The sequence below is a fragment of the Callorhinchus milii genome, unplaced genomic scaffold (genome assembly GCF_018977255.1).
Source record: "Callorhinchus milii isolate IMCB2004 unplaced genomic scaffold, IMCB_Cmil_1.0 Scaffold1025, whole genome shotgun sequence".
Classification (NCBI taxonomy): domain Eukaryota; kingdom Metazoa; phylum Chordata; class Chondrichthyes; order Chimaeriformes; family Callorhinchidae; genus Callorhinchus; species Callorhinchus milii.
Window position 1 is genome coordinate 1 of NW_024705766.1, and position 24,604 is coordinate 24,604.

Below are 24,604 nucleotides of genomic sequence, written 5' to 3' on the forward strand. Positions count from 1 at the left end.
CTTCCTTCAAACCTATAATATGCCAACAGTGCTGAGAGTCCCGGTAGTTGTGTGCGTGTGTGTGTGTGTGTGTGCGTGTCAGAGCCTGTAATGTGTCCCCAGGGCTCAGGGTGGAGCTGTCAGTGTATGTGTTTGTGTGTGTCTGTGTGGGTCAGAGCCTGTAATTTGCTCCCAGTGTTGAGGGTGTAGCCCTCTGTGTGTGAGTTTGTGTTCGTTTGTTTCAGATCAAGTAATGTGTCCCCAGTGCTCAGGAAGGCGCTGTGGTTGTGTGTTTGTGTGTGTTTGTGTGTGTCAGAGCTTGTAATCTGCTCCCATTCCTGAGGGTAGCGCTGTTTGTGAGTATGTGTGCGTGTGTGCGTGTGTTTGTGTGTGTGTCAGAGGCTGCAATGTGCCCCCAGTGCTGAGAGTGGTGCTGTTTGTATGTTTGTGTGTGTGTGTATGCATACGTGTGTTTGTGTGTATGTTTTTGTGTGTATGTGTGTGTGTCAGGGCCTTTACAGTGAAATTCTGTAGCTCAGTGGTTACTGCACTCGCTTTACAAGTGAGAGACCTGAGTTCAATTCCAGGCAGAGGGCGAAACCTTGGGCAAGTTTCCTTACTCCACACAGAGCCTAATAATAATCCCTCCAAAACCAAAAACAATAATAAATTGGTCATTTTCAATCCACGACTGTTTGTGGGACATTGCTGTGCGCAATTGGCTGCCGCTTTCGCCCACAAATATACAATCAACTCACTTTACAGTATATTCTCTGAAGCGCTTTGGGACGTCCTCCCGACGTGAAAAGCGCTATATCAAATGCTAGGGTTATTATTAATATTATTATTATTTAGTGTGCCCCATGGGAATTTATTAACTAGGTAATGTGTTACTTCAGTTAGTGAGCCCTGAAGCAGATCGTTGCACATACACAACATGAACAACTTGCACATCTCGCGTCCTCCGTGCAGATTAACCTCAGAATATCTGGGAATGGTGGATAGTCTGATCTGATCCATCAGAGCAGTTCAATCAAATCTGAGGCATCACCTGATAGAAGGACCTCAAATGATCGAGGGTTTTGAGATAGGAAATATAGAGACACGATTCCCACTGCAAAGCAGTGACTAACTGATTGGAGCGCTTGAGACTGTAACCCGTGTTGAGAGCGCTATATATGTGCAACGTTTTGTTGCTGTGACTGTGTTCATTTAGATGGCTAACAAAAATGAGCAAACGGCGATGTCCACAGATTATTTTTCTGTCACAGAGTCGTTAGGATATGGAATTGATTGTCGGGAGCAGCGTTTGTGCAATAATTCATTTTATAAGTCAAAGGAGAGTCAGAGACAAAACTAAAAAGGAGTCAAACATAGGGCAGTTCAATGCGATCAAAAGGATTGATCTTAAAACAACCAACAGACATACAGTGGAGCATTTTACATTTTCTACACTGTAAATGCCTTTGGTTCTATGATCAAGACAATAATGAACACTCCCAATTATTATTATCTCAGATATTGGTTCAAACAATGTAGCTTTTCTTAAAAAAATTCTGTTTGCACACATGCAATACACAAGGTTCCCATGCAGAATATAATAATCTCTGTACGTTATACAGCGCCTTTCATGTGCGGAGGATGTTTTAACCGCTTCATGTGATTTACTGCAGAGTTTAGTAAATGTAATACTTTTGTATCAAATTAGAGTTACAGGATCTCTAACATCCAGAGAAACGGACAGACCAAATCTCCTAAAATACAGGCGTGCATTACATTGCAGTGTCGGCCTAGACTTGAACAGTCCCACGTGGAAACATACGGCTTGAACCCACGGCTTCCTGACTGACAGGTGAGAGTGCTGACACTGAGCCAGATTAGGGCATGCGTTTAGCCATGTAATCTGAGTTTGATTCTCAATGTGGGGATTAAACAAAATATTGATGGACAAGGATAAGGGTAACCTCAGTACTGAGACTGACAGAATAAAACAGTTTACTTATTTCTCAGCCCTTTGATTTGAACATTCTTAGACATGAAATTTATAATAATTCCTGAATAATTAGGCTTCGTATTAATAGTCTATAAAATATATTTTCAATGGACGCTAAGAGAGGATTAATTGTATTAAATGAAAAGTTTTGTTCTGCAGTCACACCTGTTAACCATGTACCTGCTAATTTACAATAAATCTTCCATGATAAAAACTCCAAGTTGTTATTTTCTCTGGTGCTGATTCACCTGCAATGTGTTTCCAATATTTGTTTTAAATCTCAAAGTTACAACTTGTGTGGAAAGATTACACTTACAGAAACGTTAAATATCTGAGACATTTTAGTTAAACATTAACTTATAGAAGATGTAAGGTTTGATTTATATATATTCTGGCAATTGCCAACGGTCTGTTGTCAGTTAAGATAATTGCTGTGGTATGAAATATAACCTGATATTTATAAAGAGATTCTATTTCAATTGAAGAATCATATCTGATCCTTTGACTATTATTTTATTTACACAGTCATAAGGCATGGGTGGAAAATACTCAGTGTTGTTTGGTGCAGTATTTTTAACCTGTTTCTAGCAGAAGGTTTCGTGTCAGTTTCATATTAAGAGGAAACCGGTTTGAATTAGAATCAGAAAGCACAGGTGTTTCCTGCAAATCAGAAAATGACTTCATTTCAGATCACCACGTGGCGATTATCAATCATTTCTTGTAAATGCTGCTTGAAACGCACACACATATGCACAAACATAAAAACACCAGTTAACACCCACTAAACACCAGCTAGACGCCACTAATGACCAGCCAGCACCCAATGAACACCAGCTAGCAGGCACTAAAACAACAAAAACAACAAGATTCATTTTATAGAGCGCCTTTCACGTCGGGAGGACGTCCCAAGGCGCTGTACTCGGTCAGGACCCGAGCAAGGAGGAAAAGGTCAGGGTGAGGGGAGGGAAGGGAGGGAGCGAGGAGGGAGTAGAAGGTCGAGAGGGGAGCTGAAGGCACGGTCAAACAGAAAGGTCTTGAGATCGGCCTTGAAGGAGGAAAGGGAGGAGGCAAGGCGAAGCCACTGGGGGATATAGTTCCAGAGCCTATTGGCTGAGAGTCTGAAAGTCCGGCCACCGATCGTCGGGCGGTTGGGGCGAAGTATGTGGAGCAGACCGGAGCCAGAGGAACGGAAGGCAAGGGAGGTAGATAGGGGGACAGTAGGTCGGAGAGGTAGGAGGGAGCAAGGCCGTGAACAGTTGCGACACTCGATATTGGTGAGTTTGGTTACGATATGTGACTGGCTGGTCGGTCATCTGTGGAGTCCTGTGGCTGATTAGTAAGAGCACTTTCCTCGCTAGTGAGAAACCTGGGTTCAAATCCCGCCAGGCTAAAATGCTGAACTAGTTTCCTCACTTCACCCTCATATGTTTGATTAGCAGAAAGCCAGAACGTGCTTGTCAGTCAATGGCGGATCGCTTTCTATTTGGGTAATAATAAAAATAATAAAAAAAGCAAAACGGTCACTTGAATCCTGCCGCATTTTGCGCATAAAAATATACAGTCTTTTCATTTTACAGCATATTCTCTGTAGCGCTTTGTGAGCAGCTATATCAAACACAGGGATTATTTATGATTATGATTATTATCATTATCATAATCTCATTGCCTTATTTCATAATTAGACCAGCGATTAGGTTTCTACGTGCTGCAGTTACAAGGCACTGTTCTATATGCATCAGATAAGGAAGCCAGTCTCCAGCTTGCAATACATGTTCAAGCCACTGGAGGAATAAAGACTCTGTGCAATCAAATCAATCTGTTATAGCCAAACAGGGACAACAAGTGGATTGTCCTACCGCAGCAATTCAAAATGCCAGAGCCTATATATCAACTGTTCAATCCAAGTTATCAACCCCTAATCGCATAAGTAATGCTATCAAAACAATTTTGTTTACAATCAACTATTTACAGTCAGCCTTTTGTCTGATGTAGGAAAGCTTTCCCAGGTTTAGGACTATTGCAACAACAATATCTTACATTTGTATGGAGCTTCTCACGCAGGGTAAGATCCCGAGCTCCTGAGAGTGGGGTAGACTGAAGGAACTATCCTTCTGTTAACATTCCCCACACAACTAACCCATGACCCTGCATATGTTTCGTTTTTAAGTACTATCGCTAAATAAGTTTGAAATAATAAGCAACGGAGCAATGTGGTAGATGAGGAAATTTGTTTCACAAAGCGTTATTCGATTCTGAAATACCATTCAAGTCTATTGGTCAAAGTGAGCTCTCAAGAGGGAGCTCTACGTTTATCTGAAGACAACCCAGTGGTTTTGGGAAAGACAGGTGAATGAGATTCAACAGATTTTATTTTCAATAACATTGCCAACGAATGACTTTTGTATTTGCTATACAGTTCTGAGGCTCAATCGCGCCTATTTGGGAAGCACAGGGTTACATTTGCAGAACATGCCTGAAGGATTGCTTGTTTCCTGCTTTAACTTATGTGTTTGTGTGCGTGGTTGTGATTTCGAGGGAGAGCGCGGCACCCACATCCAGAGCTACAAATACAGATCATACAGACGGATATAGCTTACCTGGATGTGGAACTTGTTTTATTGCAATATATACCGGCCTAGTTAATACATTAGATCAAGTGATCAACACATTAGTTCGAGTGTCTAATTCCTCTGTTATTACTACGAAGTTTAGGAAGAATGACGCCAGTACATGTTACTGGCGTCATTCAGCAACAAACAGTAGCATGTATAACCACAAACAGATCGTTCCCGAGGAGCCGTGATTTATGGCAGAATTGGTGTGAAGTGTCTTCTCTCCCCTATTAATCACTGAAATTCACCCGACACCTCTGAGGCTCAGGATAGCATCAACCCGTAAAGTGCGATGCCAAATGCAAGGTTTATGTTTCTTATTATTGACAGGATGTGCATCAACAACTTAAGTTTTACTTCAGTAAATGATTGAACCAAGTTAAGTAAAAGTTGTTAATGTGGTTAAACTGCCAGACAAGCTTTCGCAGAACATTTTTTGTACATCCTATGCATTAAATGAAACATATATTAGCTTCGCGGAGGCCGGGAAGGGAAACAGAAAACACAATATGTCCAAACAGATTGAGCTGTGTTATGGAATAGACAATCCACAAGGGCTGATAGTTTTAAATGGGATTGAAAAGCAAATGTAAATCAATACTGTATGACGTAACAAGACAGATATGAGAACATGGTTGTAGAATTGTAAAGAGTAATTTCGGGACCGTTACCTGAAAATATTTCTTAACACAGAGGAATGAGTTACCAGGAAGTGGGGTAGATGACAAGAACACTGGGACCATTAAAAAAAAAAGCATGAATGCGGTGGGTGTGGGCGGGTGATAGTTTGTGTATTCTGGAGAGATGGGCCAAAATGTATCCAAATCTTTACCCAGAAGAATCTTGTCATCAGTCGTGCCCATTGTGCAGCAGGGCATCCTGGATCAGGAATCTGTGCACCCACCATCCCGGGGGGAACATGACTGAAACCCAATATTGTTTGTCAACTTGCCGTCTGGACAACAACATGGAGCCACAACAGGGGGATACACATTGGAAACCTAATAAGTGCCGGTTTGTGCCGACACCAGCTGGCTGTCAGGTTCCAGGAACTCGCTGCCATCTTGTTGGGGAGCAGCAGAACTCAGTTGCTTTAATCATAACACTGCTCTTGATGTGTTTGCATACTTCTAACATCAAATGTTACCACTTGTCGTATTTATGTGGGTCATCCTGCCATTTGAATCAAGACGTATTTAATAAGTCTATGTGTGCCATGTTCCAATTATTTTTGTGACTGTTATTTTGTTTATTTCGTGAATGTAACCCATAAAGTTAGTCAATTTCTCCTTGCAGAAAATATGCCTTCTTAGTGTGCAATTTCCCCGAAGAGGGTGTCGTATTGTAAACTTCAATTACTTCCTAAATGCTTCTCTATAAATGTATTTTCTTCAACATTTTCTGCAGTTGTGGATTCGAATACTTTGTGAAACATACATAATAAGCAGAATAGTAAGAGTTGAAACCACTAACTTTCAGCTATTCAGTTTAAGTTTCACAGAATTCATGAGAGTAAAAGACATCTCTGTTCTTATGACCGAAAAATGTGATAATATGCCAGATGCTCACCAAAATGATAAGAATCGAGCACATTCTGTCCATCCAGAGAAATCCTCTGATATACACATTGTTGTGAAATTTTGTGTTCAAGCGTTTGTCAGAAACAGTACCAATGATATTATTAAAACGTTCTATTAGCAACTAAAAAGCCGCATAAGCTTCACATTACACCGGACTCATTATCATTACTCATCGCACTTAAATGACTGCTGAATTACTACTTAACAAGATATACTCAATGCTAGAATTCTAAGCATATATAAAGAAGCATTATGGGATATATAAATGTGTCTAATTGATCTCTAATTGTTGTGTTTGCTTGTTGGGTGTATGTTTTAGTAAGTAGTTTCGAAACTGCCAAGCACGCAGGAAGCCATGATGAAGTTCTAAGCCAGGCACAAAAATTAAACACTAAGGCTGCAAATGTCTCTGACTAGCCGTTGGCTGCAAACGTCTCTGGCTCTCTTCCAGCTGCAAATATTTTGTCCTTTTTGCGGTCCATTACGGCGAGAGCTGGACCTATCGTCTTTGCAGTCCTCTCCGGCGAGAGCTTGAATTATCCTCATTCCCTCAAAGGCACTCTTCTTCCTCTCCTCAGAGACTCCCGAGAAACTCTCCGGAGCTTGTCCAGAGACTGTTCAGATGCTTGTCTCGAGGCTCTTCCCGCAGCTCTTCTCTTCTTTTTTTGGCTAACTAGTTTTGGCTATCGGTTTATATATACTTTTGATAGCCATTTTCTGCGTTCCAACTCTTTCCCTAGACTTCCTTCTCACACTCTCTGCACTTTCCCATGCATTGCTTCCCCGTCTTTAAGTTGTCGTTTCTTGTACTAGCTACTACTGTTTTCTGGAAGAGAACAATACTCCTCTTATTCCATCTTATCTAGCCTGATTAAAACACCTGACTCTATAGGCCTGAACTTTCATTCCTTTTTCTAAATCTGTCCATGTGACCTGCTCACTTTAAGTTGCCTCACAATTTAACTTGCCGTTCGTATCCCATCCCATTTCCTTGTCCAATTATCTCAGGTACCTATTTACTCCTGCCCGTACGTCACGGGCCCTTCTCAGAACAGATGGCTTACCATCCATTCTCTAGATCCAGCCATCCTTATCTTCCTTGGCCATGGGTCACCTTCCAGTACACCGAGCTCGGTGCCTCTTTACTACGACTGTGTGTGTTTGTGTGTTTGAGCGTGTGTGCGTGGGTGTCACATGACAGTTTTTATTTCTTTATTTCATTCTGTTTAATATAATCTATTCACAACATAATAAGTATACATGATTTGACCACTATGAACCCAACTATTAGCACCTTGAAACTGAACTGGCCCCATGATGGCATGTGTTTTGTAAACGATCGCGCATTACAGAACCGCTAATCCTATTGCTGATGCAGATTGAATCAGGACTAACTGAGAAACACTGAAACAATAGGTGACATACCAGACCACACCTTGTTTCCAGTATGTCACCAAACATTCTCGTAAAAGTGTTCCAACATCCAAAGTGATCAATTCTAGTGGAATAATTATTAACTTGTATTGCTCTCAGTACATTGTTGTCAAAGAAACCTTTGAACTTCACTCAAGAATATTGTCATGAGATAAAACCTGCATTGTAAGATATGTACTGATTGCTGTTTTACATTTGATCAATATAATTATTTACTGTACGTTACCGTTTTTTAAAATATAATAACATAAACCTGCTTGAGCGCTTTGTTGTACTTTGTAGCATCCCTCAATGGTCTTAGTGAAAGCCCTTCTGCTCCTTGAGGAGCTGATCTGCAGAATGGCAACGAATGTGGGAATCGAGGCAGTGCTGTGTGATGGTTACTCATCAGGTTCCTGAGCCAGGGGGTTCTACATTATCCCACGGCTTTCAATGCTGAATATAGAGCAGCTCAGTCTTGCTCATTGGCAGGGCCTGGAAGGGCCGAACAGTCACTGGGGGCGCGGAATCTTTCCCTCAATTCCTGATAAAGCTGCATTCAATGCAATAACTAACAAACTAACTCAATGACTGACTAACTAACTACCTTGCCAAGTAGCGAACTAATTAATTAACTAACCAATTAGCTTAGTAACTATTTAACAGGAATACTAATCCTAGCTGGAAAAGCAGTGGGAAAAGACAACTTGCTTCTGTCCGTTTTCCTTCACCCACGTAGCATGTTTGTGTTGAACACACACTCCGCGTTCCCTGAGCCGAGCCTCTCCCCAACCTACGATACAGATTCAGCTGTGAGAGTGAATGTCTCCGGAGAGAGAGCGAGTGAGACAGTGAGAGAGAGAGAGAGAGGGGGGCAGGCTGAGAGAGAAAGAGGGAGAGAGAGAGAGGTGGGGGATAGATGGAGATCGCGTGCGTGAGTGTGTTTGTGAGAGAGAGAGATTCAAAACCTTTTTGCCGGAGAGATTTCCAGATTTATGGAGATTAGTAGCTAAAGGCACGGCCACCGATGGGAACGGAGGTGATGAGGGCCAAACAGGAGGCCGAGATCGGCTGAGCAGAGGCAGAGAGTGATGTCATGTGCGGTTAGCAGGCCGGAGAGATGGGTATGGGCGTTGGCATGAAGTGATTTGAAAACAAGTGAGAGGATTTTGAAATTGGGGTCACAGGTGTATAAAGAACTGGACCCGTGTTGTTTTCCACTCCAGGCTACTGGAAAACCTCTTGTCCCATCACATCCTAGCTCAGCTTCGTTGACTCGCGTCCCCCAGCTGGGCGTCTTCAAGACTATCTTTTCACATTTAAAGCTCACCAGTTTCACGCCGCACCCTAGCAATCTCCTGCAAACACACAGGTCTGTTACACATTAACCTGTGAATCAGTCATGTGGAGGCTAGTCTGTGGTATTGAGGAAGGTGAGGCGGTTAACAGAGAGTCTGAGCGTAGGAACGTTACGCTACTAACAGCAAGTGTTGAATGTCATTCATTACTACTAGTGGAGATCAGAGGACTGTTCCCCGATCGATCTTGAACGGAATATTTGATCTCGTCATTCCCGGCATATATGTGTGTCTGTAATGTGACTTCCACCGAAACCGAAAGCAGGATTAGTCTGTGAATATCAGCACCTGGACACACATTTCATTTACTTTTAAGAGTGAATATTCTGCTGTTTATTGTAGAAGGGAAACAGGTAAGATTGTCAAATCGTTTACTGATAATTTTGCAATTAAACTAGTGATTTACTTCACTGTATTCCGCTTACAGGATTGACTGATTTCACTTTCACGTCCACTTCAAACGTGAAATAAAAATCGTGTATCGTGAGATCTGGGTTCAATAGAAAAGCGGGAGCTTATTCCACATTTTGTGTTTGAATTCTGACAATAGGAGAGCAGTGACGGGCAGGGAATCGAGCTTCCTCTCTGACTAGCACCTTGTTGTGATGATGACGGACTGGCTGTAAGGGGAAAGAACAGCACAAGTATGAAAATAATTTAATATTCCCCAATGTGAAATCTCTCAGCTCACCAGGTGTTTAAACCATTCACAGTCTTTTCTATAAGCGCTTTGGGACTTCCCTCCAGGTAATAGGCGCTGTAAAATCTGTCAGGATTATTATTCTCCAAGGTCACCTCAAGGAGATCTGAAGGCCGAAGCTGAAATAAGCAGCCGGAAACCCTTTGTGGTATGTGTTGGTGGGTGTGTGTGTGTTTGTGAATGTGGAGACGCTGTGTCTGTGTTTGTGTGTCAGTGTAGAGAACCTTTGTGTATATGTGTGTCAGTGTCTGTGAGAAAACCCTGTATATCTGTGTGTATCCGTGTCCCTGTGTGAGTAGCATTGCGTATACCCTGGGTGTGTGTGTCTGTGTTTGTGTGTGTATGTCAGTGTGGAGACGCTGTGTCGGTGTTTGTGTGTGTGCGTGTGAGTATTTCTGTGGAGACCCTGTGTTTGTGTGTGTGTTTGTCAGTGTGGAGAACCAGTGTGTGAGTCTGTGTGAAGACCTTTGTTTGTGTGTGGGTGTCTGCATATGTGTATGGCAGTGTGGAAACCTTGTGTCAGTGTCTGTGTATGTGTGTGTGTGTTTGTCATTGTGGAGGCACTGTATCTGTGTGTGGGTTTGTGCGTGTGGCTGTCAGCGTGGAGAGCTGTATCTGTGTGTGTGTCAGTGTGGAGACCCAGTGTCAAAATGTGTATCATGCGGAGACCTTGTGTGTATGTCTGAGTCTGTGTGTATATTTGGGTAGGGGGCGGGGGATTTGTGAGTGTGGACATTCTATGTCTGTGTGTTTGTGTTGAGACCCTTTGTAGGTGGGTGTGTTTGTTTTGAGACCCTTTGCGTGTAGGTGTGTGTGGGTTTGACTGTTTGTCAGTGGGACGCTGTGTCTGTGTGTGTCAATGTGCTATCCCTGTTTCTGTGAGTATCTGTGTGAGTGTGTGTCTGTATGTGTGTCAGTGTGCAGACCTTGTGTCTGTGTGTGTGCTTATGTATGTATGTGTGTGCGCGCGCCCGTGCGTGGGTGTCAGTGTGGAAACCCTGTGTGTCTGTGTGCAGAAATTGTGTGTGTTTGGAGCCCGACCGTCAAAACAATTTCCTGTTTTGATTTAAAAGGAAAATGGTGTCAGATAAGGGCAGTGTATTGTGGTGGCAAATTAATAATTGTATTGCTACTGTTGTTCCACTTGCCTGGTTTAGCTGAAACACTCTCGGCTCCGAGTTATCTGGTTGAGGTCATGGAGCTTCACGTTGAGGTGCGATGGCATGAAGCGAGTTGAAAACGAATGAGGGGATTTTGAAATGGAGGTCACAACGGTGTAAAGAACTCAACCCGTTTTGTTTCCCACTCTAGGCCCCTGGTAAACCTGTTATCCCATCACCTCCCACCTCAGCTCCGTTGACCTCCATCCCCCAGTTAGGCGAGTTCAAGACTGTCGTTTCACATTTAACTCTCACCTGTTCCTCGACCCAACCTAGCAATCTCTTCCAAATAAATAGGTCTGTGACACGTTAACCTGTGGATCAGTCATGCGGAGCGTAGTCTGTGATATTGAGGATATTCCAGGGAAGGTGAGGCTGTGACCAGAGGGTCTCATCGCAGGAATGTTACGTTACTGCAGCAAGTGGTGAACGTCAGTCAATAGTAATAGTGAATATCGCAAGATTGTTCCCAATCTATCTTGTAGGGAATATTTGATCTCCTCATTCCCTGTTTGCATGTCTGTAATGTGACTTCCACAGAAACCGAAAGCAGGATTAGACTCTGGACATCAACAGCTGGACACACATTTCATTACTTTATATATTGAGGACACTTCCCTTTATTTTAGAAGGGAAACACCTAAGTTTCCGCAAATGTTTCCTCATGATTTTAGAATTAAACTAATGATTCAGTTCACAGTATTCCACTTGCAGGATCGGCTGGTTTCATATTCGCATCCAGATTAAACGTGAAGTAAAAGTTGTGCCTTGTGAGATCTGGTGTCAATAGTAAAGCGGGATCTACAGTCAGTTTATTCCCTGTTTGGTGTTTGAATACTGAGAATTCGAGAAGATTGAGATGGCCTGCGAGTGGAGGTGCGTCTCTGACCAGCAACTGGTTGTGATGATCAAGACGTGAGGGGAGAGAACATCATAGGAATTACAATAGCAAAATTATTCATCAAACTGCAACAATCTCCTGGTTGTGACAGGTGTTATAACAAACATAAAGTTGTTTTATTATGTACAAAACCTAAAACGGCCATAACGGGAGTGTTGGGCAGTATCAGGCCAAGGCGATGGGAAGCCCAACGTGTGCTTTGGAGTAGCTCCTCGTGTCTAACCAGCGAAACCCACACAGTTTAAAAATGAGAGCACCGCCTGTGGTAAAGGTTACAAAAGAAAGGGGGATTTATTCTGTCCTGTGGAGAACACAGCTACTATAGTTCAAAGATGCAACATATTTGATGACAAATCTCTGTGTATAATGAGCTGACTTTCTGGATGGTAACTAGTTCTCATCTCATTGAGTAGGTGTTGGATGATGAACTGGAAACACTTGATTCAGAACCTCTGGCCTGTGCTTGCCCTTGCTGTGGCTGGTAAGAAAACATTGTTTGTGTCTGATTTTTCTGGGTGTGGGGGTATGGGGGGGGGAGTGGAGTGGGCTATATTCCTGTCGTAGAGAGAGAGAGAGAGCATGCCCGCCTGTTCAGCTGGAAGATAAAGAACTAGATGCAGATGTTCGAAAAGAAATAGAGGAAATTTCCTGCAACTTGGAGACCAACATTTCCCCAAATAATATAATTGTTCACTCACTTCCTCCTGTGTTTGGGGGACATGGGCTGTGCGGAACTTGTCAGCTTTGCTCAACTGCAGTCACCATACTTTACATTATATTATGTGAAACGTTTGCAGATGTTCTCCTGAGGGGAAAAACGCCGTATCAGCTGTAAATGATTGTATTACTTTTATATAACACAACATCTTACTAAAGTCTTCAGTTACCATTTGATTATTTGAGTAGATTATTTCTGCTTCGTTTTAACCTCTGGTGAAATTTTAGCTTGCGTCACTTCCCTTAGATATCATGATAAACAGCAGCTGATCACTTCTTCCACACGTCTCCAAGCGCTTCACATGACACACTGTAAAGTGAATTGCCTGTGAATTTTGTGGGTGAAACGCAGCAGCCAATTGCGCATTGCAGCGTCCCTCACAAACAATCGTGGATTAAGTGACCAATTTATTTTTTAAGGGATTATTTCCCCCAGTATAGCTAATCCGCTGATCGACTAACAACTGGTTACCTGAACATTGCTAGCAAATAGATTTGTGTGGAGTAAAGAAACTTCCCACATTTAAGCGACTTTTCATTGAAGATGTGTTTGCGAGAATGCTAACGCTATCTATTGGTTTGTTATTAAGCAGAGAGGTTCAAAGTGAGCGGCCCTACTCACCCTGTCACAGCCACTGCTGGTTCCTATGTGGTGCTGGACTGTAAGTGTTCCATATCCCTGCTGACAGAGGGTGTGGAGATCAGGTGGTTCAAGACCAGGTTCGACTCCCCCGTTTACGTATACAGAGGGGGACGACATCAGATAGAAGAGGAGGATGAGGCCTACAGATACAGAGCACACCTGTCTACGGAGCAGTTGAAGGAGGGAGATGTTTCTCTCAGCCTGGCAGATGTGCGGGTGACAGATAATGGAACCTACACGTGTTTTATTGACTACGCCGGATCACAGGAAGGCACAAAGATACAATTGCAGGTTAAAGGTCAGTCTTGTTCACCTCGTCTTAGCATGTGTAACAGCTGTGTATCATCCGAGCTGCGCTGGTAATGTTCGAGGTGGATATGAAATCTCACCTGCGCTGCTCGAGAAGGAAATGGAGTTTAGCCCAGTGGTCTGACGCACAATTTACCCAATAACATTGGTCATTCAGTTCCTGGTTGTTCTTGGGACGTTACTGTGTGCTATTGGGCTGTCGCTTTAGCCTTCCAACACAGTCACTCTACTACAGGTTACATCCAGTGAAGCACTTTGGGACTACATCCTGATGTGAAAAGCACTAATGCCAGCATCATCATTTTAATCAACATCCTCATCCGGTGGGTATTTAGAATGGATATCTCACACACACAATCTGCAGTTGATTGTGTACCTCAGGGGTTAGAGCCCTCGCCTTGCAAGCGAGAAGACCTGGGATCTATTCCCAAGCAGGTTGGGGCGAAATGTTGGGAAGTTTCCTCGCTTGACACTCAGGCCTCTGTTCACCAGCAGGGAATAGGAATCAGGTTGTTAATCAATTGGCGGATCGCTGAATCCACGACTGTTCGCGGACACTGCTTTGCATGTTTCGCCCACAAAATACTCAGTCGATTCACTTTACAGTGTGTGCTGTGAAGAGCTTTGAGACGTCTCTAAGACGTGATAAGGCGCTTTATCAGACGACAGGATTATTGTGTGTGAGTTAGACTGTGTAACGTATTGTGAACAAGATAACAATCTACATTAATGAACTTTTCTCTGGCCATTGCGGGGATTTGTTCAACCCAATTACTGGACAAGATTCTGTGTAAAGATATTATTTGCTGAGTATTTAACTCACATTTTCCTGCCTCCTACCAGCCCTTGGCAGCCAGCCATTGGTTCACGTTGAGGAGGCCAATGATGGTTTGAGGCTGCTGAGTGAATCCAGTGGTTGGTTCCCAAGACCAGATGTTCTGTGGACTGATGATCAAGGACAAAACTTAACGTCAGTCAGTATTACGACTGTCAGACAGGATTCTAAAGGTTTCTTCAGCGTTGAAAGTCAAATAGAAATCACGCCATCGACCAACACGATCAGGTGTGTTATTCGCACCGCAGATAATCAGCAAGAAGCAAAATTGCAAATTTCAGGTCAGTAAATACAGAAGCCAGAGATGTCGCTGATAGCCTGGGAGTTGTGTGTGTCTGTGTGAGAGAGAGAGACCAATGGTAGCCTGAGAGATGTGTGAAAGTGTGTGTGTGTGAGAGTGAGAGTGAGAGAGAGAGAGAGAGATCAATGATAGCCTGAGAGATGTGTGTCTGTATGAGAGATATCAATGATTGTCTGACAGATGTGTGTGTATTTCTGTGCGTGCGTGTGTGTGTGTGTGTGTGTGAGAGAGAGAGAGAGAGAGAGAGAGAGAGAAGAGGGAGAGAGAGAGAGAGAGAGAGAGAGAGAGAACGAAAGAGACTGAACGAGAGAGAGAGAAAGAGAGAGAGAGGGATATCAGTGATAGCCTGGGAGATGTTGCGCGTGTGAAAGAGAGAGAGAGAGAGAGATCAGTAATAGTCTGAATGATGCGTGTGTGTGATATATTAGTAATATTCTGTCAGATGTGTGTGTGTGTTAGAGAGAGTGAGAGAGAGAGTGATACTAGTGATAGCTTAAGAGATCTCCGTGTGTGAGAGTGATAATAGAGATAGACTTCGAGATGTGGCTGCTTTGTGTAACATAAAATAAATACAAAATCAGTTCAGACCTAGAAAAATGTTCATTCAGCCTATTGATCTCATTCTCTGAAAAACAAACCATCGGGATGTAATAATCCCTCCAGCAATATTAATAATAATAATTGGTTCACTACGCACGTCCGTTTGTGGGACACCACTGTGCACTATTGGCTGCTCCGTTTTGGCCACACAATACAGAGCCAACACAATCTGCATTATTTGTTGTGAAGCGCTTTCAGACGTCTGAAAAATGTGATAAGACGGTGTATGAAATGTAAGGATTATGAAATGAATTGCATATTGGGAATGTTTGAGGTCAGTGATTGATAAGTTTCATTATGGCCTTAGTTTGACACTGAAGTAGATTCAGAGAATGAACATTGAGTGGTTTACAATGTGTGTCTCACCCTGAGATTACAATGTCTTGAGATTACAATCCCGTCAGTGCGCTTCTATACAATATATTGACGTGACAGTGAGGTGATCTGTTACCATTGAGGGGAGATTAAAAGTGATCCTGTCAGAGGCTTCTGCTGTGTGTCATACGTCAAACCAGGGTAAACAGAGCCGCTTGCTGTTGGATATTAGAATCTATCTTTACACATTTATTTATATTTCCTGGCAGACCAGTTCTTTCCCAAAGTGCAAGTGGGTTTGGTGGTTTCCTCACTGCTCCTGGGACTTGCTATATTGGTGCTGAGTTTCCTTGTGAGGTACGGTGTAAAACAGCACCGAGCGATCACAGGTAAGTTCCCATCACTACCAGCGCTCATCACAACAACTAAAACAATAACAAAAACAACAGGATTACATTTATAGAGCGCCTTTAACGTCGGGAGGACGTCCCAAGGCGCTGGATAGTTGGTTCCGGACCCGAGCAGGGATGAAATGGTCAGTGTGTAGCTGGGAAGGGAGCGAGCGAGGTGGGGGTAGAGAGTCGAGAGGGGATCTGAAGGCACGGTTGAAGAGAAAGGTCTTGAGACCGGCCTTGAAGGAGGAAAGGGATGAAGCAAGGCGAAGATACTGTGGGTTTTCATGTGAATGCGTATGTTTTGTAAACTTGGCAACGGAATACACAGTAAAACGTTTCTAGGAATGTGTAGGTTAGACGCTGATCTAATAAAACAGTCATTCCAATTCCATTCCTCGTCTGTGGATTAAGAAAACTTGTCCAAGGTTTCGCCCTGCCAGGAATTGTATCCAGGTCTCTCTATTGCGAGGCGAGTGTGTAACCACTAAGCTACACTAAAGACACATGTACATATTATACTTCTGTCTTGATCATTCTCTCCGTAGCTCACTCTATTATTGGAAACCAATTGTAAACAGGAGTAAACGCTGAAACACAAAACAGAGACATTCAAATAACCAAAGAATGTGAATGTCAACCTTTGAATGCCAGTGAACGTTTGAGTTCTAATTTTGTGTAGTTCAGAATGTTGGTTAAAGCTGTACATTTATAGATTATTCAGATTAATCGTTACCATAAAATAGTATCAGAATCGTTTTGCCGCTGTGGTAATAATCTTCTGTGCTAACAATTTTATTTTTTATTCACTAGCTCTTCAGAGAACACTGGGTAAGCAAAATTAAATCTCTTTGACATCTGTTACATTATTTGAGCTCCACTTTGCCCGTAAACTATATTTTCCACAATTTCAGACAAACTGATGGAGAAAGACAACAGAAAGAGATGGGACGGCAGAGGGACATCTTCCGTCATTGTGAATGGAGTGAGAGATAGAGTTAGGCAAAGCAACTGAGAGAGAAAGTTACTGAGAATCAGCCGTCTTCACAGCTTTACCCAGCTGCTTCCCTCGCTGCCCTGTCGCATATTCTGTGTGTGATCCCCTCTATCTCCCTTATGCTCTCCACTTCTTTCCACTTGTCCACACACCGGAAAAAACTCCTCTTTGTTGAAGCTTATTACAATTTCACCACTAAACACATTCCATCTTCTGGGGATGTTTATCCGGCAATTTATCCACTATATATCCACCATCTAAACTGCCTGTTCTCTGCTTTATTGTTAGATCGGTCTGTATTATCTCATGGATTTCCCAGAACTAAACTTTACTGTTCGAATTGATTTTGTTATTCTCTTATATCTAATGGTGTTGCAGTCGCTGTTTGCTGATGTTCTGTCCTCTCACCTGCCATCCTCCCCACTGCAACTACTTCCTCCTTCCGGGTCAGAGCAGAAACCTATTGGCCCCTGGTTACATTGCACCAACAGCTACCCTCGCTGCCGCTCATAATTGGGCCAGTCCCTTATCGTGGCCGATATTTTTTTTGCCATTTGTACAGAAAATCTCTCTCATATAATGTTGGCAACTTAGCCATTGTGGTGTGGGCTGTTGTCCTAGGAATGGACTAATCCTGGTCAGTTATCATTAGACTGAAAGTCGAGGACAGTTTGCAGTCAGTGTAATGGCGTAGGTTTCCGTATCCTCACTCATTGTTCAGTGAAACCTGGGGAAGCTTCTCCTGGTGACCAGGAACCTCACCATCTTTCCTTTATTCTTGTTTGCAGCGAGAAAAAAGCTTCTGCGTGGTGCAGGTAAGAGTCTGAGTAAAAGGAACCAGAGTATTCACATCATCCTACCACAGTGTTCAGTGCAAACCTCTCTCTCCCTCTCCCCGCAATCTCTCTGACTCTGGATACTGAAACTGCCCATCCGCGGGTCACACATTCCCTCACGCGCCCTCAAACACTCATCTCACACTCATCTCTCACACACACACACACACAAACGCACACATACCCTCACACAGACTGTGACCCTCTGAGCTGGATTGTGTTCCCAGGTGTAGATGTGTTCACACACAGTCTGAGCTCCCAGACGTACCCTCACTCCACTTTGTGTTGTTTCTCTTTCTCAGCTCCGGCCTCTGTGACTCTGGATGCTGACACAGCGCATCCGAGTCTCATCCTGTCTCAGGACCGGACCAGCGTGAGAGACGGAGACACACCTCAGCAACTCACTAATGACCCGAAGAGATTTGATACCTATGTCTATGTCCTGGGGTCTGAGGGCTTCACTTCAGGAAGACATTACTGGGAGGTGCAGGTGGCCAACAAGACAAAGTGGGATGTGGGATTGGCCAGCGAGTCTGTCAACAGGAAAGGAAAGATCATACTGTCACCAGAAACTGGATTCTGGGTTGTGAAGCTGAGAAACGGGGATGAATATAAAGCTTGTACCTTACCTCGAATCCGACTGCCCCTGACAGAGAGACCCGGGAAGCTGGGAGTTTACCTGAACTATGAGGGGGGAGAGGTGACATTTTACAACGCTGATAACATGTCTCATCTCCACATTTTCACTCAGACTTTCACTGAGAAACTTTATCCTTTCTTCAATCCCGGTGATGATGACGGTAGGAAAAACTCTGAGCCTCTGAGGATCTGTCGGGTGACAGAATAGTGAGGAGGAAACCCTCAGCCGTGACCTATGTTTGGCTTTGATGGCCACAAGGCTGGAAACTTTTATAAGCTGTGTCATGATACAATAAAGCTTGCGGTTTATATTACACCGTTCACACAGGGCCCACGGCTCCAATCTTTCTCGGGATCGACTGTGAAGCGACTGGTGTGATAGTGAGCGAATGTGGAGTCAACGTGCGAAGAAAAATGTCTACATTAAGTCAAGTTTCAAATCATTAGCATCAGTCTGGAGCTTTCAGCATCTGATATCGACAATAATAATCCTTAAATTGCATACAGCTCCTCATCATTTCTGCTAGACGCCTCAAAGCCTTTCACAGGCTTCCTCAATCTGCATTACATCCCATCACATCCATTGGTTTTTGCATTGACTTTGCGTTCAAATAATAACCCGCTCTCTGGGTACAACACGGGAAACGGGTTTAAACGCCCCCAGATCCCCGAGGTTTAAAGGGAAATAGTTTATCAAACCCAAATGTTTGCATCAATATCAATTATACAAACACGGTTTTAAATGCACTTTGGGTTTTGATTTTCACCCCAAGTCTGCGAATAAACACGGGAAACGGGTTTAAAAGTCCCCCGATCCCCGGGGTTTAAAGTGCATCAGCGCAAAATATTCCTAATTCTGTATTAATGTCAAATACATAAACCGCTTTATTCCTTAACTCTCTCCCTCTAACTCACACTCACTCTCTCTTTCTTTCTCTTGAACTCTCACTCTCTCTGTCTATCAGCCACTAAAGGAGCCGAACAAAAAGGAGTCAAATAGGGAAGCGGGCGGGCCTGGGTTTGTGGGGGTGCTAGAGATGGATTTCAGTCGGTGGACCCTATTTGGGATTTATAGCGAGGTGGACTCCCTCTTAAAGGGGAGAGAAGTATTTGGGGGGTGAAAAACACCTTTTTTTAATAATAACAATCCTTTTGTTAAACACAGCACATTATCACATCTTCGAGATGTCTCAAATTGCTTCGCAGGATATAACTTGAACTTATGAGTGTTAATGTGGATGATAAATATCTCTCGGAACGAGTGGAAACGATTCCAAGATTCTGACTGAGCAAAGGGAGTGTTCGGGTTGGTAATGTTTGTGGCCGTCGCTGAGTTTGGGTGGCAGAGAGCGTGGTAGCGATTAAAGTTGGAAGAGGATCTACAACATCTAACAAAAAATCTCCATCGACTTACCTCGGTCTCAAGACCTTCCTTTTCAACCGCCTCTTCAGTGATCATTACACCATCACTCATCATCCTCGCCACCCCTCTCTCATCCTAAACCACACATCTAGCGCAAAAGCCTTCACTGTAAATTGATTTGTGAAAGTCGATGTTCAGTGTAATTTGTTTTTTTAATTGTTGTTTGGATGAAGCTCTCAATAATGCAAGGACTATTATGATACTTTGTCACCAAAGCTTTATTCACAACAGATTTATCATCAATATGGTGGCGATAAAGGACCTGAACATCCAACGCCCATAGTTAACAGCCTGACAGCAAGGTCACGGGATGAGCTTTTCAAGGAAACACTGCTATGGGGTCACGGATGTGATGTTGAAACCCGTCAACGTGGACAAGACTTCCCATCATCAATCTCTGGTGGCAAAGGCTCTTGATGAAGATCGACAATGCGACTGTTAATACACCGCCAAGACATCCTATGTTGCTCTGTACCGGTACCGGCATCACCCAGGACTGGCTCCCCAATATTTTCTATACAGGCATAATAAGGTGGTTCACAGCACTGCAGATGGCTCCCTTGTACAATCGCAGCTAACGTTGAGGCACAATGTCAACCCAACCAACTCTGCATTCCTTGTTTGATAGATAAACGAAAACCTCTTGTAAATACCATTTCAGTCTACTGAAGTCCTGAGCTCAGTTGTTAGAGCTCTCGCCTCGCAAGCGAGAGAATTGTGTTTGATTCCCAGGCGGGTAAATCGTTGAGCAAATTTCTCTCATCCACACAGCACTGTTTGCTTAGCAGTAGGTAGGAACACGGTTGGCAGATAGTTTTTCCGAGGATAATGAACCCTTATATAAATAATAAAAATAAATTGGTCACTCAATGCACGACTGTGTGTCAGACACTGCTGTGCTAAATTGGCTGCCGCGTTTCCCAAATACATGTACAGTCAATACACTTTGCAATGTATTCTGTGAAGCGCTTTGTAACGTCTCAATGATGTGATAACGCACTATATCAAACGCAAGGATTATTATCATTATTATTACACAAACTGTGATAATGTCACACTACAACACTGTACATAAACCTACAAGGAGGAGTGAACGGCTTTCATCTCATCACAAATGCTAATCCTGACACTTGTCCTATTTGACAAATTGTGACTTTTCTGCTGTGTCTCTCAGAGACAGAGAGAGTTCAATTGCAATTTGCTTAATGACTCCACCAATGCAAATCAACACAGTGTCCAACTGGAATTATCACCTGTTAACCGTAATCAGAATTTCATTCCATTATTACAATTTATGTCATATTTAGTTAATTGTTTAAATAACTTGTTAAAACGTTTAATTTTTGCCATGAATGAAACCAAGAACCTGCTGTCGAGACCCCACTCCCAATCAACTACTGATCGCACATCTCCCCATCCTCTATCCACTGATGGCAAACCCCATTAATCAGACTTTCACCTCAGGATCCCCTTCAGTACAGCTGTCATCAACCCACTCCTCAAAAAAAAATACCTCAAGCCTGCCTGCAAGGACAACCCACTTCATTAGGATTTTCCCTGCAGGATGAACAGGAGTTGAATGGGATGACTCCCTGCCCCAATGATTGGTCTTGCCTTGTATTCCTGTCGGTGAGCCAGACTGGATTCTGCAGTTATCAGCAGTGAGTGCCCTGAAATACTAACAACAGTCCCGGCTCAGGAACCGGACCGGTGACCATCACACAGGACAGGCTCGACTCCCACAATCGTTGCCAAGCTCCAGATCAGCTCCAGTGGGACCTTGTGCACCTCATCTCTTGGGCGAGAAGGGATTTTGCCAGGATCATTGTAAGCAGATCTACAGTGAGCACCAGCCTCTGGTGGCAGTAACGTTTTACTTTTACTTTGAACTCAGAGTAAATCAAAGCAAAACATTATTTTCCTCGAACACACAACAGCCACCAGGAGAGATGGAGACGCTGTGAATTGATGTCTGTGTGTGACCATTCTCCAGCCTTTAAAGGTAACACCCTGACCGAGGGACTAAGCAACACATTTAATATCTTGGGTAATAATCCCTCCAAATATAAATAAAAATTTCAAGCAAGATCACTAATTCAGCAAATGTTTGTGGGACATGTCGCTGTGCGGAATTTGCTGTCGAATTTCAACCACATAACATACATAACGTAAGGTTACATAATATAACATGGTGGAGCAGGAGAAGGCTATTCGGCCCCTCGAGCCTGCCCCGCCATTCAATCATGGCTGATCTTCAAATCTAACTGCAGCTAATAACCTGAACCTCCCTTATCCCCATATCCATTAACCCCTTTTGCAATAAGAAATCTATCTATCTCAGTCTTGAATAAGCTGAAGGACTGAGCATCAACAGCCCTTTGGGGTAGTGAGTTCCATACATTCACCACCCTTTGAGAGAAGAAGTTCTTCCTCACCTCAAAACGAAAGGGTTGCCAGGGGAAACAATCTTCCACTAACTACTCTATCATGCCATTTGATGATCTTATAGGTTTCTATAAGATACCCACTAATTCTTCTATATTCTGGTGAATATAGGCCGACATTTGTCAGCCTATCCTCGTAGCTCATTCCCTTCATCCCTGGTACTAATCTTGCAAATCTGCGCTGCTCCCCCTCCAAGTCAAGTGCATTCTTCCTTAAATAAGGAGACGAAAACGGCACAAAGTATTCCAGGTGTGGTCTCACCAGGGCATTATACAGTTGCAGCAAGACTTCCCTACTCTTGCACTCTAATCATTTCATAATGAAAGCTAGCATATCATTCGCCTTCCTAATTGTTTGCTACACCTGCAGACTAACTCTCTGTGACTGGTGCACAAGGACACCCAAGTCCCTCTGGACGCCAACACATTCAAGTATCTACACATCTAAAAAAATAACCCGCTCTACAGATTTTCCTACCTGTGTGGATGACTTCGCACTTGCCGATATTATACTTGATCTACCACCTACCTGCCCAATCACCTAACCTAGTTGTGTCTCGCTGCACTTTTTTTTCATGTCGTCCTCTGTGTTGACACTTCCTCCTGGTGTTGTGTCATTCGCGAATTTAGATATATGAACTTCGATGTCCACAGGCAGATCGTTTGTGTCGATGTTAAACAGCTGAGGCGCAAACATTGATCCTTGTGGCACGCAACTAGTCATATCCCGCCAATCTGAAAATGACCGGTTTATCCCTACTCTTTGTTTCCTACCCGTTAATAGTTCCCCAGTTCACGTTAGTATGTTCCCCCCAATTCCATGTGCCGCTATCTTTTGGATTAACCGTTTATATTTACAAACTTACTTTCTCGGTAACTTAGGATACACCCCGTTCGAACCGGGTGGCTTATCTAGCTTCAGCTTGACTGTCGATAAGGGTGGCGCTGTTTGTGAATCTGTGTGTGTGTGTGTATGTCAGAGCTTGCAATATGCCACCATTGCTAAGGTTGGCGCTGTTTAATAATAATAATAATCCTTGCATTTGATATGGCGCTTTTCACGTCATGAGGACGTCCCAAAGCGCTTCACAGAACATACTGTAAAATTAATTGACTATATTTGTGGGCGAAAGCGGCAGCCAATTGCGCACAACAATGTCCCACAAACAGTCGTAGATTGAAAATGACCAATTTATTATTGTTTTTGGTTTTGGAGGGATTATTATTAGGCTCTGTGTGGAGTAAGGAAACTTGCCCAAGGTTTCGCCCTCTGCCTGGGATTGAACTCAGGTCTCTCACTTGCAAAGCGAGTGCTCTAACCACTGAGCTACAGGACTTCACGAGTGTTTGTGTGTGTGTGTGTGATTTGAATCGATTTGGAGCCGAGACTGGAGACAATAATGTGCACCCAGTGCTGACGCTGGCGCTATTTTAGTCCGTGTGTGTTTGGGTGTTTCAGAGGCTGCAACATGCACCCAGTTCTGAGGATAGCGCTGTTTGTGTGTCCTGAGAAACGGACAGACCAAATCTCCTAAAAGGCAGGCGTGCAATATATTGCAGCGTCGGCCTGGACTTGACCAGTCCCACGTGCAAACATAGGGCTTGAACCCACGGCTTCCTGACTGTCAGGTGAGACTGCTGACACTGAGCCACATTAGGGCATGCGTTCAGCCATGTAATGTGAATTTGGTTCTCAATGTGGGGAATAAACAAAATATTGATGGACAAAGATAAGGGTAACCTCAGTACTGAGACTGACAGAATAAAACAGTTTACTTATTTCCCAGCCCTTTGGTTTGAACATTCTAAGACATGAAATTTATAATAATTCCTGAATAATTAGGCTTCGTATTAATAGTCTCTAAAATATATTTTCAATTTGCGTTTGGAGAGGATTAATTGTATTAAATGAAAAGGTTATGTTCTGCAGTCACACTTGTTAACCATGTAGCTGCTAATTTACAATAAAGCTTCCATGACAAAAACTCCAAGATATTATTCTCTCTGGTGCTGATTCACCTGCAATGTGTTTCAATTCTCAAATTCTCAAATTTACAAAATTTACAAATTTACAACTTGTGTGGGAAGATAACACTTACAGACACTTTAAATATCCAAGATATTTTAGTTTAACATTAACGTGTAGAAGATGTAAGGTTTGATTTATATATATTCTGGCAATTGCCAACGGTCTGTTCTCACTTAAGATAAGTGCTGTGGTATGAAATACAAGCTGATGATGATAAAGAGATTATATTTCCATTGGAGAATCATATCTGATCCTTTGACAATTATTTTATTTACACAGTCATAAGGCATGAGGGGAAAATACTCAGTGTTGTTTTGTGCAGTATTTTTTTACCTGTTTGTAGCAGAAGGTTTCGTGTCAGTTTCATATTAAGAGGAAACCGGTTTAAATTAGAATCAGAAAGTACAGCTGTTTCCTGCAAATCAGAA

The 24,604-nt window shown here is 43.1% G+C and overlaps 1 protein-coding gene across 4 annotated transcripts; it reads left to right on the top strand.

Annotated features, from left to right (window-relative positions):
- Window positions 1-8,987: 8,987 nt before the first annotated feature.
- Window positions 8,988-18,601, top strand: LOC103172398 (butyrophilin subfamily 2 member A2-like). Of its 4 annotated transcripts, XM_042346569.1 has the most exons (9): window positions 8,988-9,288; window positions 9,486-9,579; window positions 12,110-12,177; window positions 13,004-13,354; window positions 14,209-14,481; window positions 15,686-15,805; window positions 16,622-16,639; window positions 17,594-17,620; window positions 17,944-18,601. In XM_042346569.1, exons 3-9 carry the CDS (start codon window positions 12,117-12,119, stop codon window positions 18,486-18,488), a joined length of 1,395 nt encoding a protein of 464 aa, XP_042202503.1. In that variant the 5' UTR covers window positions 8,988-9,288; window positions 9,486-9,579; window positions 12,110-12,116; the 3' UTR covers window positions 18,489-18,601. The 4 variants fall into 4 exon arrangements, with proteins under 4 accessions (XP_042202503.1, XP_042202502.1, XP_042202505.1 ...); XM_042346568.1 differs by lacking the exon at window positions 9,486-9,579; XM_042346571.1 differs by lacking the exon at window positions 9,486-9,579 and having other exon boundaries at window positions 13,007-13,354.
- Window positions 18,602-24,604: the final 6,003 nt, after the last annotated feature.

Excerpts from the sequence above, each read along its gene's own strand:
- LOC103172398 (XM_042346569.1), top strand. The coding sequence starts at position 12,117 with ATGATGAACTGGAAACACTTGATTCAGAACCTCTGGCCTGTGCTTGCC. Across the intron at positions 13,355-14,208 it reads GATACAATTGCAGGTTAAAG|CCCTTGGCAGCCAGCCATTG; the intron begins GTCAGTCTTGTT and ends GCCTCCTACCAG. Across the intron at positions 14,482-15,685 it reads AGCAAAATTGCAAATTTCAG|ACCAGTTCTTTCCCAAAGTG; the intron begins GTCAGTAAATAC and ends ATTTCCTGGCAG.